The sequence below is a fragment of the Nomascus leucogenys genome, chromosome 23 (assembly GCF_006542625.1).
Source record: "Nomascus leucogenys isolate Asia chromosome 23, Asia_NLE_v1, whole genome shotgun sequence".
Lineage (NCBI taxonomy): Eukaryota > Metazoa > Chordata > Mammalia > Primates > Hylobatidae > Nomascus > Nomascus leucogenys.
Window position 1 is genome coordinate 26,880,327 of NC_044403.1, and position 13,743 is coordinate 26,894,069.

Here is a 13,743-nt window from a genome sequence, read left to right on the forward strand (position 1 = left end):
CTCATTGCTGACAATAATCCCCAGTTTGATTTTTGCCAATCATCTCAAACTGTTTTGCCAGTGATTTCCCCAGATGACAAAATAAACTGGGCTTTGAGCTTTCCTTGTACTCCCTAGATTTATTTTTAGCAAAAGTGTGACTATACAGATGTGGCATGAGGTGATTAAAGGGAGGAGATATTGATGAGGGTGGTGGATGGTGGTGGAAGGAGACTGAAAGGCCTGAGTAATCCCTAACCTGGACTGTCAGACCCTTAGCTGCCTGAAAGTGATAGTTTGTATGTGAGAGTTTTGTGCAGATATGAAATTCCTCCTTAACATGCAGGTACATACTAATGAAAGATCATTATTTTTAAAAAAATTTTTTTGAAGAAAATCTTTCAGAATTCCTTGTGCAATGCTTTGGTTAAGTAAAGAAAACAGAATGACTGTAATGAAAGCTTTCTTTGACTGGAGATAATGTTATGAACATCCCATGATACAATGCAATGGTATTCTTCAAGACAATTTATGAGAATGTAACTGGTCCTTGAGCTAAATGCCCCATGGCTTCACTATTCATCAGACTGGTCAGGTCTTGGGCACCTGCCATGCAGTAGTGCCATTTGAGACTGCTGAGGTGGGGCTCCCTGACTGCCCAGCAGGAATGTTTCAGATGGCAATCTTCTAATACCTGACACATTTGCAGTGGCATATGCACTGCTAAGTTCTGCAGTTAGGGACAGAGTGGGCATGTCATGGCACAGGTGCTTTTCACGTGATGGGCTAAACCATTTAAAGTCTGGAGCTCTGCCATTGCATTGCTATGAGGGGGCATAGGCTGATCTCTGAAGTGTATGAGGGGGCACATCTTCGTATGAGAAGTTATCCCAGGAAATGTGGCAAGTGTTGATGGCTAAGAAAATGGAATATCAGCCCCTTACCATGCCATGCTTTTGACCTTCCTTAAATGGGAATGAAAAAAAGCAGTGTTATTAGAAAATAAAAAAGAAAATCCTTTCTCCTTTGGCACCTGTTTCTGGTAATTTCATTGGCTTTATCCAGCATCCCTTTTTCTCCCACAGGGTGAATACGATAGTCCAGAGGACGATATGAATGACAGGAAGGTAAGCCTGCCTCGTGCAGCGTCCTGGACTTTGGGCATGCGAGACTACGGGTGGGTGTGGAAGTGGCTAGAAGTGTCTTAGATGTTCTCTTTACCTGCTTATCTACTTTCCAACAATTTTTCCAGCTCCCCACTTTCCCCCACCCAGGTATTTGGAAATGTGAGGGTGGTTGCTACTGCATTTAGTGCCTGGAAAGCCACAGTGCCAACTGTTCTGAAATATATCCAGTGGCCCTCCACACACAGCCCTCACCCCACCCTCCCATGGCAAGAGAGCAGCAGTTGAGAAACACTGGTTGTCCAAATTCCTTAACTGGTAGATGCAGAAACGGAGACACAGAAACTTGAGCACCTTGGCCTAGATCACACAGCCACAGGAAACAGAGATGGGGCTCGGAAGACCTCTAACCCTCAAATCCAGGGCTCTTGCTTAAAACGTGATGATCCATGCCATTATAGCTTTTGGAGGGTCAACTTTAGGTGATTCTTCTTTTCTTTTAGGCAGGCAGGTGGAGTATAGCCACTCCCAAATTATAGATGAGCAATCTGAGTGTGAGGGAGCCTCAATTGTGCTTTGTAGTTCAAGAAACTAGGAATTGGAGATTACAGTTAGGGGAAGGAAAATGGCCCCAACCTCTTCAGTGGGGATGCACCGACGATCCCCTTGTGCCATCCTCCTGCTGGCTTCTCCCCACCTTCAACAACTCTAGTGAGCAGAGGATGGTGGGCGATGGTGGGAGGGATGAGGAGCTGAAGCTCAAGCAACTTCCCTCCCCCACTCTGTTGTCTGGAAAATCATTCATACCCCAAGTTGCCTTTTGAGCAGGCTTCTTTTTATCCTGCCTATTAGTCCCTGTTATGAAGTGTTAAGTATTAAAAACATAAAAGGTCTTTTCCAGAAATACTGCGGTGATTGCTTACACATGTCCCCTCTCTGCCTGCCCAGGGAATCTGCTGTAGTATTTCGATGTCTTAACCTCATCTGTTTTCTATCCGATGCTAATAGTCTCCGTGTTTAATTTCCTGAAAAGTCCCGCATCAGATTTAAAGGAAAAGGAGGAAGCATGTCTCGCCACATCTCACCTCTCTCGCCCAACCATTTTCTGTCCTCCTACTCTCTAATTTTTCCTTCCTTCCCTTTAAATGGTGATCATCATCCATTGCCTGCCTAAGAAAACAGGTGGTGACCCCAGACTGTCTAGGATGATTATGGAGACCAGGAACACACAGCAAGTCATAGGAGAGATCAGTCAGCCTTCTGTTACCTGCACTAATGGAAGAAGTAATTGCGGACTATTTACAATATATATGTTGTAGATGTAAAAATATGTATTTGTCTTTGGAAAGATATGAAATTACTGTTAACCACAGCAATGCCTTTTAACAAAAAATTTTCCCATCAGAAAATGTTTCTCTTTGGCTGATATAATGAAGTCAGGGTCCACTCCACCTGGTAGAATAGGTGGGAACTAGGAGGCAAGGAGAGCCCAGCCGGGATGGAATTGCATCTCCATGGATAACTCCCAAAGTTGATGTCAGAAAGATGCTTCGTGAAGGTGAACAAGTCTTTGAAGGACAAGATGACCCTTTCTTGTGGCCTCTCTTTGGGCTTGCTGGCCAGTCTCGGCGATACCTAGCCAGGAGAGAAGACTGGTTTTAATGTCCCTGAATGTTCGTGAAGTCAGGACTAAAACCTTAGTGTCCAAATCCCAGCTAGTGCTGTGTGGTCATGTTGACACAGCTTCTTCTGTTAAGCAAGAGAGATGCTCACAATAGGGCTAGATTTGTTTCTGTAGTTTTAGTGGTATGTGGGTGGTGCCTACAACATATCCTGAAGGAGAAAGAGCAAAAATGCCCAAATGTGTGCTGCATATTTATTTGTTTTCATTATATTATAACCGTCAGGTGTTCTTCGAGGTGGTTGCAGGAAGCATTTTGCTTAGGTGCAAGGAAGGACTCCCTGCATTTGGAGCTGATGGACATGGAGAAGGCTTGGGAGCTGCAGTGTAGGGTGGCCTCTTTGGGGCCTCTAGGGATTATTTGCCATGGTGTCCCAACCTGCCCATCCTGCCAGCACCTGGGTGTTCCCCTTCACTCTTCCTTACCATTTGTGGCTGTTCCCATGTTCTCCCCAAGGCCCAGGCTCATTGCAGGCAGATTCTAGGCAAGCCGAGAGGCCCTAGAGAATGTCAGTCTCCCTCTCCTGCAGCTCACCTGGTGCTATTGTGCAGTTTCCATGACTCAGCCCCACATAGGGGCTGGAAGTCTCTTTCTTTCCCCTCCTGGAGGGTCATTAAGAAGAGGCTTCCTCCCTCTTGAGAATAAGGATTTCCTGCCTTCCTAGAAGCCAGGACAACCGGAAGAGGGAGCAGCCTGGGAGTAGATGGGTCCCTCCTGGCTTCCAGCAGCTGCCCACTTCCCCATTTGCCAAAGCTGCCTAGTGTCCTGGAAATTCCCAGAGAAGTGGCTGTCACCATCTGCTCAGGGCTGCCTGGCTCCCACTGGCTCTCTGTGGCTTCTTCACCCACTTACAGGGGAGAACCCAAAGTAGAACTTTGGATATGACTTCCTTTAGCATTCTGGAAACCCTTAGTCCTGGATTTTCCAGCCTTTGCAGGTGGATGTCTTCCCGAGTGGATAGTTAGTAAGTGACCCACTGAAAACTGTGGAGAGAGTCACTCCTGCATTTTAAAACTTGCCTTCCTGACAAGAAAGGCACTTTTCTTCTTGGTTTCAACTGAGGATTCATTTTGCCATGCTGCACGACGTTCATGTTACTTTATGGAGAAGGTGAGATCTAGAGAGGTGGAGTTACTTGCGAAAATGTTCAGATAGGTGAGTGTAGCATCTGGGAGTAGAATCTAAGTCTCTTCCTTTCAGGCTGTCCCATCCCTTGAATGCCTCCAAGGCGGCTACAGCATCTTTCTGCCTGTCTCAGGTCTAGCTGCTCTCTGAGGAGCTTGTGGCCTCAGAGAGGGCCGTGAGTCCCACACACCTTGATGTTCTCTGGCATTGCAAAGGGTTGTTGCAAAGGGTTTTTAACATTTGAGTTCCTTTATAGTCTCATGAAATCCTTAAATTGATGACCTCTGTCAAATGTGATCCCTGAGGAGCCAAACTTGCTGCTTCTGTCTCTGATCCATCAGGTGGGATGGTTCCTGCTGTAAAGGCTTGGGGCAGACAGACATATCTGGGATTACATCCAGGGCTCTGGAGTCAGGCACTGTCCATTAAGAAGGAGCAGTAGTCCCTCGCTGGTTTGTTTGCTAGCTTTGCCAGTTGGTGAAGAGAGGACATGGTTAACCTCTAAAGGAGAAAATGGATTCACTAACAGCTGCATTAGAAGGCTCTAGACTCTGCAAGTTTAAAGGGACTGTTACGTGTCTGTGCTTTACTCACACCATGCTGGTCCTTATGGGACTCCAGCGTGTGCCTCCCTTCACCCTGACTGCTGGTCCCTTCTGGGACCCTGCAAGCTGCAGTTCAGCATGATCCACTTGCTCTTAACTATGTGTGACTAAACCTTCTTAAAGATTGGGAAGGGTCTACAGCACTCTCCACCTCCCTCCCTGCCTCCCCTGCAGGTGACAGAAGGCGTGTGAGCTGGCCTGGACATCCAGGCATAATTGCTGCACCGCCTCCCAGCTTTGGTGCTCTGTCGCTCCAGCTGTCTGTTTCAGGGGCTGCCTGATCACTGCCTCCTCTGTATGCTTCTAGCTTTTCTGTATCAAGCTCAGATAGTTCTTTTGGCTCCTCCTCATCTATATCCACAAGCTGTGAATATATCTTTGTGCTTAGAAGAGACCATGGTGAGAGAGGGACTTTCTGGAAGTCTCTTTCAGCAGATCTGGGATTCAACCAGGGAAAAAGCTTCTGAGGTCAGCTCTCAGTTGAGGCCATACTGGATTCCTGGGACATTTTTTGATTTTGCCTTCAGGGCAGTGGCAGATAGGTGTTCTCAAGCTCAGGTTTTGGCTGGACATGTATGACTTGGGGAGGAATTTGCTCTGGAGGTCAGAGCCTATGAGGCAGACAGTGACGTCCCGTAGCTCTCGAGGGGGTGCCCTGCCTGCATCTGCTGATGCAAGTGTATCTCCCTTTGGGCAACAAATGATGTCACTATGACAATCAGGTGTTGGAGAGCCCAGGGTTTGCACTCAGGGGAGGGAGTAGAATCTCAGGCAGTAGAAGCACCCAAGATGTGGGAGGAGGAGATGTACTAATAAGAATAAGGTTAGGTTAGCCACTGCCCTGGGGTGAGCAGGAGCCGTGCTCATGGATTCAGATGCTCCTCTGCCTTCATGCACTGAGTAACCCCTTTTTGTATCTGGGTTTCCTCCATTGCAGGTGGTGGTAACTGCTGGTGCAGTTTGCCCTTTCAGGGCCTGTGTAGTTTCTGGTCCTGTTTTGCGGTTGCTGGAAGACATTGTGACAATAAAAGTCTATCACCCTTAAGCAAGAATGCTGGTTCTCATTTCCATTTTAATATCATGTCTTTGAAGATTCTTAGGTAAACAGGATGGCTCCATGTAGGGCTGATGTTCAGATGGGCTTCCGAAGTACCCGATTAGAGTAGGTTCTCCTTGACAGATTTCCTCGTGAATTGTGTGTGATGTGGCAGGAGCATAAATAATGTAACAAAATAGCAGCTGTATTATAAATCTGTCAATTCTAGACATACAATCTGATAAATTGTATGATTTATTGATTCAGCGTGGATACATGGATGAGGTCTAATGATGATCCTTTACTGAATGATTTTATTTACTGGGATTGATACCCAGGTTTAGTGAGACACATGCTAGTCCTGCTAAAGTTGCTGCAGAAATATTCCAAGATGGCCTGGCCTGCTGTGTTTGGTTTTGCCCCTACCCCTCTCCTGGAGCCACTCTTGTCAAGGTGATCAGTGACCTCAAAGCCACTGAGTCCAGTGGCCACTGCTCATCTGACCTGACCCATTAGCAACGTTTGACACAGCTTGTCATCTTCTTTTGTTTGAAATCCTTTCTCCCCTTGGCTTCTTGGATGCCACACACTTCTGGTTCTCCTCCACATCACTGGCCACCCCTTCTCTCTCCTTTACTGGTTCTTCATCACCCTCTTGACCTCTAAATGGTGGCGTGCCCAGGGCCCAGACCTCAGGCTTCTTCTATATTTACTATCTCTTCTTTGGCAATAACATCCATCATTTAATGATTTTACAAATTGCCTCGTCTTCAATAACTCTCAAATGTACTGGACTCTTCTTTGAACTTCAGATTTTTATATCTAGCTGCTCACGATGCCCCTGGATACCCAAAGAGCATCTCAAAAAATGCATCCCCAAGTGAGCTCTCGATTCCACCGCCACTAACCTGTCCTTCCCACAGTCTTTCTCATTTCAGTAAAAGGCATCACCATGACTCAGTGGCTCAGGCCAAGTTCTTAGTTACTCTCATCCCACATCCAATCCAACAGTAAATCTTATAGGCTTTACCTTTAAAATCTAAGCAGAATCAACTAGTTCTTACTATGTATCTGCTGCTGCCCCCATGGTGCAAGCCATCATTATCTCTTCCCTGGACCATTCCAATAACTTCCCTATGCCTCTGATCACTCTCAGTCTGTTCTCCACACAGCAGCCAGAGTGAGCCTTCTGCAATCTCAGTCAGATTGTTTCGCCCTCTACTGCAAATCTCCCAGTGGCTTCCTTCAAAATCCAAATTTCATCCAGTGTTGATACAAAGATTTTAGCATGGCCTGCAAATCCTCAAGTGATCTGGCCATCCTGGTTCTTTCTGACTTTGCCTCCCAAGTTCTCCCCGTGCTCACTCTGCCGCAGCCACACTGGTTCCCTGTTCTTCCTAGGACATGCCATATGCACTTGCCTTGGGGCATTTGCACAAGAACAGTGTCCTGCCTGGGACATCCTCCCCGCTTCCTTTGTGTCTCAGCTCAATGTCACCTCCTCAGAGACGCCTTCCCTGGCCATCTTGTCTACTGTAGCACCCCACTCATCTCCCTTTCTTCACATTCTACTCCCTGACCTTGATTAATTTTTCTTCATTAAGATTTCCAAATCTTATCTGTTTATATGTTTATATTTATCTCTCCACACCAAGGTATAAGCAGACTGTGGCTTACTGCTGTATCCAGTGTGGGGACAGTGCCTGGCACATAAGGAGATGTCAATAAATACTTGTTAAATGAGTGAATCATGAACATTAGGGCTCATTTTGCTGGACTAGGCAAGACGTGGGAATAAAGAAGATGGGGTTCTGCTAATCAGGTGCAGGACTGCCTCAGAGTGTGATAAAGTTCATCTCTATTGTTTGGGGAAGGAGAAGCCAGTTTCCATAGCCTCCCAATTCTGAACATCTCCCCGTGGATGTCTCATGAGAATTTCCTAGAAGCTGGACTTTGGGGATAAAAATCTGACTTGTTAGGATGGACAAAATCAGGTGAGGTTTCCCATCTCTACCTCTAACCTATTACCTTATTTTCTTTGTTTAGCTGCTATATCAAGAATGGGCATGCTATGGAGTGTTCTATAAGTTCCAACCTATTGACCTCATCAGGTAAGTGGTGGTAGGGAACTTTTGGAAGTATCCTGGAGATGCAAGTCCTGAAAGATGTTTCATAAACCTTTTGACTCTGACAGTCTTTTGCTCAAGTGGAGGGATCTTCTTTTCTAGCTTCTGTGATCCCTTCCTCTGTGTCTCATGGGCGGGGAAGCAGCTGGGGACATGGGAGGGACATGGAGGCTGTGTGGGGCAAAAGATACCGTTGATTGATAGACCATGACCTCCACCTTGAGGTCTTCAACACTGTGGTCTCTTTCCCTGCCTGTTCTCTGGGAGGGGTGCATGGAGCTGTCTCATTTCTTTTCCTTAGTCTTGTCCTAGAGAAGAACCTGGATGAAGCTGATTCTTGGGTTATGCCCAAGTGCCAGTGTTGATCCAGGAAAGGGTGGATTTGGCAAATCACATGGGGAATATGCTGGCTGGCCTGACAGAATGTGGACTTTTTATGGCTTTTCCAAATTAGAAGGGAGAGAGACTGGGCCCTGGGATTCCTCCCTTCTGTGTTGTCACAGAATGATGTCCTGTTTTCTGGCACCTTGGACATTTCCCCAGCTTCTGTTGAACATTAGTGAAAAGTCCTTTGAAATGACTTACTGGAATGTTGTAGGTCTGACTAGTTTAAAATGGGTTCAGGGCTCCAGAAACTCAATCTTCTGGCTGGAATGTTGGGCGGCAACACTGTGAGAGCACTGGGCTGACAGTCTGGAGACGTGAGTTCTGGTCAGGGCCTGGCCACTAAGTGCTACCATTTCTTTGGGCAAGCCCCAATTCCTCTTTGATCTTCAGGGTCCTGGTTGTCCTAACTTGGGAGGCTGAGCTGAGGGATCTGTGAGTTCACATGGTAGAATGTGCTCATTTGGAAAAGACAGGCCGCTGGAGCCTGCAGGAGGAGGCTGCTCCATGGTGGACTCACTGCCCTGCAGTCACCTAATGAGCTAATTAGCCTGAGAATAGAGCGTGTTCCTGGCTGGCTGCCCTGGGCTGGGATTGTGAGAGGGGCAGCGGCCAGGAGAATCGAGTCTAGAGAGAGGAATTCCAGCTTCTTCTTGGAAAGAGAAAGCTGCATGGAGGCCAGAGTTTGGGCAGCTCACCTCCTACACAGAGATGCAGCGGCCCTCCCAGTGGACAGAGCTTGGTTGGATGTCTCTTGGAAGCAGGTGTTTGTTCCAGCTGAGGACCATGAACCAAGGTCTTGGGTGGGGGAGCAGGGACATGCGGGGCCTGTGACCGAGGCGCCTTCACCCCGTTTCCCGTCCCCTGGCTGCCTTTCATGTGGCATGGGCCACCTAGATTGTTCTCTGGGCCACACCAAGGCTGATCATTCCATTCTTGGTGGGCTTTGATCTTTCTCTGGATCTCAAGTGGCCACCCACTCTGTCGCCTGTTTTCTCCAACTACTCATTTGTTTTTTTTTTTTTAATATGATTAAAAAATAAAAATTCTCCCTACCAGAGAGCCCTATCTTTTCCCCCAGAGACTTCAGGTGACTCACCGCCAGCTAAGTGGGAAATGGCTCCAATATGCACTCGGTTTTGGCCACCAAAGCAGCCTCACCTGCAGGGGAAGTATTGCCTTTGGAGTGGAGCCCTGCTCTGGGGCCTGGCGGTTCCTGAGGATGGAGAGCTCAAATCTGTCTAGACAGGGCACGGTGTACTGGAGCAGGGCCGGAGGCTGTCTACAGCTCCTCACAGATCAGATGGCCCAGAACACTCCCACGGCCCCTGGGCAAAGCCAAGTCTTGGTCAGGAGGGAGAGGAGGAAGGAGCCTCAGGAGAATGGGACGCTGGGCAGCAGGTGTGTGGGGAGCCAAGGCAGAGGGTGGTGGTGGTTGTCATCCCAGTGGCATAAGGAACTCTCTGACCTCAAGAAACTGCTGGAAAGGGAAGTGGTGGAAGGGCTGGTGGTGGGGAGCACTAGGGGCAGAGGTGGGCAAGTACCTGGAGAACTTGTAGAGAGAAATGTGGGCTGGAGCATGCAGGGAGCAGCTACTTAGACTCAGTGAGCACACCAAACTCCTCATTTTACGCTCTTTTACCAAATGGTCCCAACTTGCTTTCCCCGATTCTGTCCAAGTCCTCTCCTTCCTCTTCTTCATCATGACACACCCCGAGACCTCAGTAATCCCTGACTGGCCTCACTCTCACTTCCCACTCCCCAATCTAACTCTGAGTCTTGGGGATTCTTCTTCAGCACCATTTCTCTCTTTTGCCACTTCCTCTCCATCATTCCTCCCACCTCCTGTCAGGGCCCACCTGCCTGCAGAGTCCAGCCCGTGGCTCCCTTCCTGAGCCATCACAGGCCCTACCCTGTGACAGTTTTGCTCCATGACTATTTACTACCATGCATGGCACCCTCCGTGTGCCTCGCGGAGAAGTTGCCCTCATATGGTCTGTGTTGGAAGAGTGACGGAGCAGGGGAATCTGGCACGGGCGGAACATGATAATTCATGCACAGGCCTGGCCAAGGTCTTTCCCACCCATTTCTTTGGGTATTCAGCTCCTCATTTTTAGCGCCGAGCTTCTGTTCCTCCTCTGGAGCCCTGGTGCTCCTCCTCTGTGCCAATTGTTTGGAAGATTCTAAAACCTCTGTGTAAGCCATTGAGAGCTCATGGGGCGGGAGACCTGTTTGTATGTGGAAGGCCCCAGGACTAGCTCTCCTTCCCCTTCCGCAGGCCTTCAGGCCTCATTTTGAGTCTTGGGGTTTGAGACACCGTTCCTGGATGTTGAAAGTCGACAGAGGGGAGGCAAGACGCCTTTTCCTGCACCCCTGGCCCCTGCCTCCACCCGGCTGCAGCGTCATTCGTGCCCAGCAGGCTGCACTGTGAGACTGCTGATGGCCTCCAGCCCCGCAGGGCTCTCCTCCCAATCCTGCCTCTGCTCTGGAGACTGGGGCCTGCAGGCCTGAGTGTGCGTGTGAGCCTGTATGAGAGTGTTTGAGTGTGTGTGAGTGTGTGTGAGTGTGAGAATGTGTTAGTGTGAGAGTGTGTCTGTGTGTTGTGAGTTTGTGTGTGTGTATGTGCAAGAGTGGGTGTGTGTGTGTAGTAAGTGCATGTGTGTGAGTGTGTGTAAGAGTATGAGAGTGTGTGTGTGCCAGAGAGTATGTGTGTCTGGGAGAGTGTGTGTATATGTGAGGTTGTGTGTGAGAGTGTGAGCGTGCATGAATGTGTGAGTGTGAGCGGGGGAGTGTATGTGTATGAGCGTGTGAATGAGTGTGAGTGTGTGCATGCATGTGTCGGTGTGAGTGTGAGTGTATGTGTGTGAGTGGGTATGAGTGTGTTCATAAGTGTGTGTCAGTGTGAGAGTGTGAGTGTATGTGAGTGTGTGCATGAGTATGAATGAGCGATTGTGTGTAAGTGTGAGTGTGTGTGTGAGTGTGTATGTGAGAGCTCTCTGGAAAGTTCCCTAGGGAGGTATCCAGCAGGAACCTCGATGAGTGAGTGCACCCCAATCCAGAAGACCTCCTGGGCACTTCCAGCCAGCAGCACTTGTGCCCTGTCAGAAACATGCCTTGTGGCTGATAATATGAGGAATGACTCCTGAGCTAGAGTGAAATGGCTCTTCTAGTCCTTTAGGGAGCTGGAAGAGGGTCCTCACAGCTGGAGGAGGACATTTCTGCCTGCACTTCTCTGGTTCAATGCCCTAAAACCCAGGAGGAAAACAGCTCTTATTTTCTGGGAAAACTTGGGGCCTGGAGGCCTTTTTGATTTGTACAGGTCTGACCCAGTACTAGTCAGGGCTAATCTGTCTTTTTACTAAAATTAATATCTGCTCCCAGGCTGATTTTCTTAGCTTGGACGTTTTGATACGAATGAGACAAAACAATAGGTCTTAAGCATCTTCTGAGTTTGATTTCTCTTCTGACTATACTATGCTGAAACTTACGTACAAAAAGTTTATTCTAAAGCAGCTGCCACTGCCTGCCTGTGACAGCAGGGGAAAGAGAGGGTTCTAGAACTATACTCAGCTCAGAGGGATTGCAGCCTGTTGACCTGTGGGAGTTCACCAAGGGGATAGTGCATGGGGAGCTTCACTGTACCAAACTAGGCCTGCAGTCTGAAGAGGAATAATGGTCCCTACTCACTCCCACCTGTTCCAGGGGTGCTCACTTCATAAGTGAGGCTTCCTGCACTTAAAGTCAGGCCCTGGGCATGAAGCCCACTCATATGGAAGCTCTGGAGTTCTCTTAGAAATGTCCCAGCTTGGAGCCTTGAGATAACGGAACAGCTTCCACGAGGATCTGAGAGTGATCTCTGTGGGGTTACCATTTCAGGAGCCCTCGGGTGGCACTGTGCCCCAACCTTGCTACACATCTCTACCAGCCCTCTCTACCCTGACATGCCACGAATGGGATCTCCCTTCTACTGCAAGGCACAGGTCACTGTCCTTGCCAGGGTTTCCCAGCACTGCCACCAGAGACTGTGTGGTTTGATCCATCCCTCCTTGTCTCTGGGCTCTGCTTCCACCCTCCTGAACTGTGAGCCATCTGAGCGCCCCCTGGAGGGAGACCAAGGAGGCCATGTTCTTAGGAGGCTTCTCAGCAGGCCAGGCTGGGGAAGGACTGGCCAGGCCACAGCTGGGTTAGAGGAGGGACTGGAGAGAGAAAAACGTTGATCAATCCGTGATTACTTATTTCCTTAGCCCTGCTGCTTTCTCCTTGATTTTTCTTTGGGATTGAGGAAGGCAATTCAGCTCGACACAATACACATTCACTGATGCTTACAGTGAGCAAGTCTCTTTGCTTGGCAGTATGGGGAGGCGCAACAACGATGAAGGGAGAGCTTATGGCCTTTAAGATCTAGGAGTTATGTAGGGAGACAGATGTGTGCAAGACAGGATATAGTGAGGGCTCTCAGGACTATAATAATGTTCAAACCTATCAGCATGGGATCACATTTGAAGAGTAATTGCTGCTAGAGGAGTAAGACAAGACTTCCTGGAAGAGGTGGCCCTTGAATCAGAAATGTTGCTTTCTGAAGGACGACTGAGGTGAAAGAGTGTGTCTTTATCACCAGCCTGGACTTCCCTGTATAAGGATTTATAGTTTAGCCTGATATTAATGACTGAAAATCACATTGACTTAAAGCCAGATCCTTCCTCATTGTTGATTGGGAGTGGTGAGATGAAGAACTTGACTTGCAGACCTTGTCTGTAAGGATTCCCTGCCAGCCTGGCCCAAGTCCCTTGCTCTGCCCCACGAATTGGCAGGCAATCCAGGGTTGGAAGGAAATGAGGCTGGATGCATGAAGTGAAGCTAAGGAGAGATGACACGTGGGATCAGCACCATGGCATTTGCGCGGGTCTTATCATTTGATGGTTGGGTTTAGCTGGAAAACATTTTGCAGCCTGGAAGAAAATAATACCTCATAGGCCTGAAGACTATTCTTCCTTTACCTCTGAGGGTGTGAGAGAAGGGTAGACAGAGAAAAGCAGCAACAGCTGGTTGAGGTGAGGCAGAAACAAGGATGATTATGTTCCATGCCATCACATTCTGGTCCATTTTATAGATCAGGATATAAGTCATGCTGTTAATCCCATCAAGCTGTGGAAAGGCTCTGCCCCAGTCTCCTTTCTCTCATTTCCTCCATGGAGTGCCACTCTCCTCCAATTGTACCCTCTCGGAGGGTAGGCTGTTGGTCTTGTGGTTGACCAATGGAAACAGGAGTTGGAGTACAATGCTATCAGCTCCAGTTCAAGGTGGCAGCTAATGACTGTGTTGGTCTTCTGAGGGTAGCCTCCTAGCCTCACAACAGCCTTCCAGAGATGGTGGCTCCTGTTTTAAACTTTTCATCCTCCTTCCTGTCTTATCAGTCACATGGTATGGATGGTGGATCCCAAGGCACCAAGAGGCTCCACAAGTTTCCCATGGCCACCTGGAATTCCAGGGCAGAGCTGGGGAAGGAAGGAGCTGTCTGGCACCAGCTCATTGCCTCCTTGATCAGCTTATGTCATGCCCCAGGGAGGAAAAGCTGATACTAGTCTGAAAAATATGACAAGCTATATGTTTGTGCTGTCTCGGCCCTGTTGTACAATAAGCTTTCAATTATCCAGGACCTCTGGGAACAAATCATAGCCTCAC

The 13,743-nt window shown here is 48.4% G+C and overlaps 1 protein-coding gene across 1 annotated transcript in view; it reads left to right on the plus strand.

Annotated features, from left to right (window-relative positions):
* ANO2 (anoctamin 2) overlaps nucleotides 1–13,743 on the plus strand; it is a 376,891-nt gene that overhangs the window by 132,357 nt on the left and 230,791 nt on the right. Inside the window, exons 9-10 of the mRNA XM_030804747.1 lie at nucleotides 1,065–1,106; nucleotides 7,598–7,662. Coding sequence (XP_030660607.1) covers nucleotides 1,065–1,106; nucleotides 7,598–7,662 — 107 coding nt within the window. The remainder of the gene's footprint in view (nucleotides 1–1,064; nucleotides 1,107–7,597; nucleotides 7,663–13,743) is intronic.